General features: G+C 67.1%; 1 protein-coding gene across 1 annotated transcript in view; it reads right to left on the reverse strand.

The window, feature by feature from the left end:
• ANLN (anillin actin binding protein) overlaps positions 1-243 on the reverse strand; it is a 37,130-nt gene extending 36,887 nt beyond the window's left edge. Inside the window, 1 exon segment of the mRNA XM_005868068.2 lies at positions 44-243. Within this exon segment, the coding sequence (XP_005868130.1) occupies positions 44-61 (18 nt within the window). The 5' untranslated portion in view covers positions 62-243.
• Between the last annotated feature and the right edge of the window lie 6 nt (positions 244-249).

A 249-nucleotide genomic window follows, 5' to 3' on the forward strand; every position in this document is an offset into this window, starting at 1 on the left:
GCCGAGAAGGGTCATGCCCGGCGGCGCCCGCAGGTTCCCTCACCTCCGTAAACGGGTCCATCGCCCCGGGCTTCGCGTGTCGATTGCGAGACGACCGAGGCGGTGGTTCAAATTCCGGAAAAGGAAAGAAGTGAGTCCCGGTTCGGTGTGTCGCTGGGAGAAAACGAGGAGTCCGGGGCCGGGACACTCTTCCCAGCCTGCGCTCCTGCCCCCCGCAGCCTCCAGTGTGGGACTCGGGCTCCGGCTGCC

Source organism: Myotis brandtii, unplaced genomic scaffold (genome assembly GCF_000412655.1).
Source record: "Myotis brandtii unplaced genomic scaffold, ASM41265v1 scaffold260, whole genome shotgun sequence".
Taxonomy (NCBI): Eukaryota; Metazoa; Chordata; class Mammalia; order Chiroptera; family Vespertilionidae; genus Myotis; species Myotis brandtii.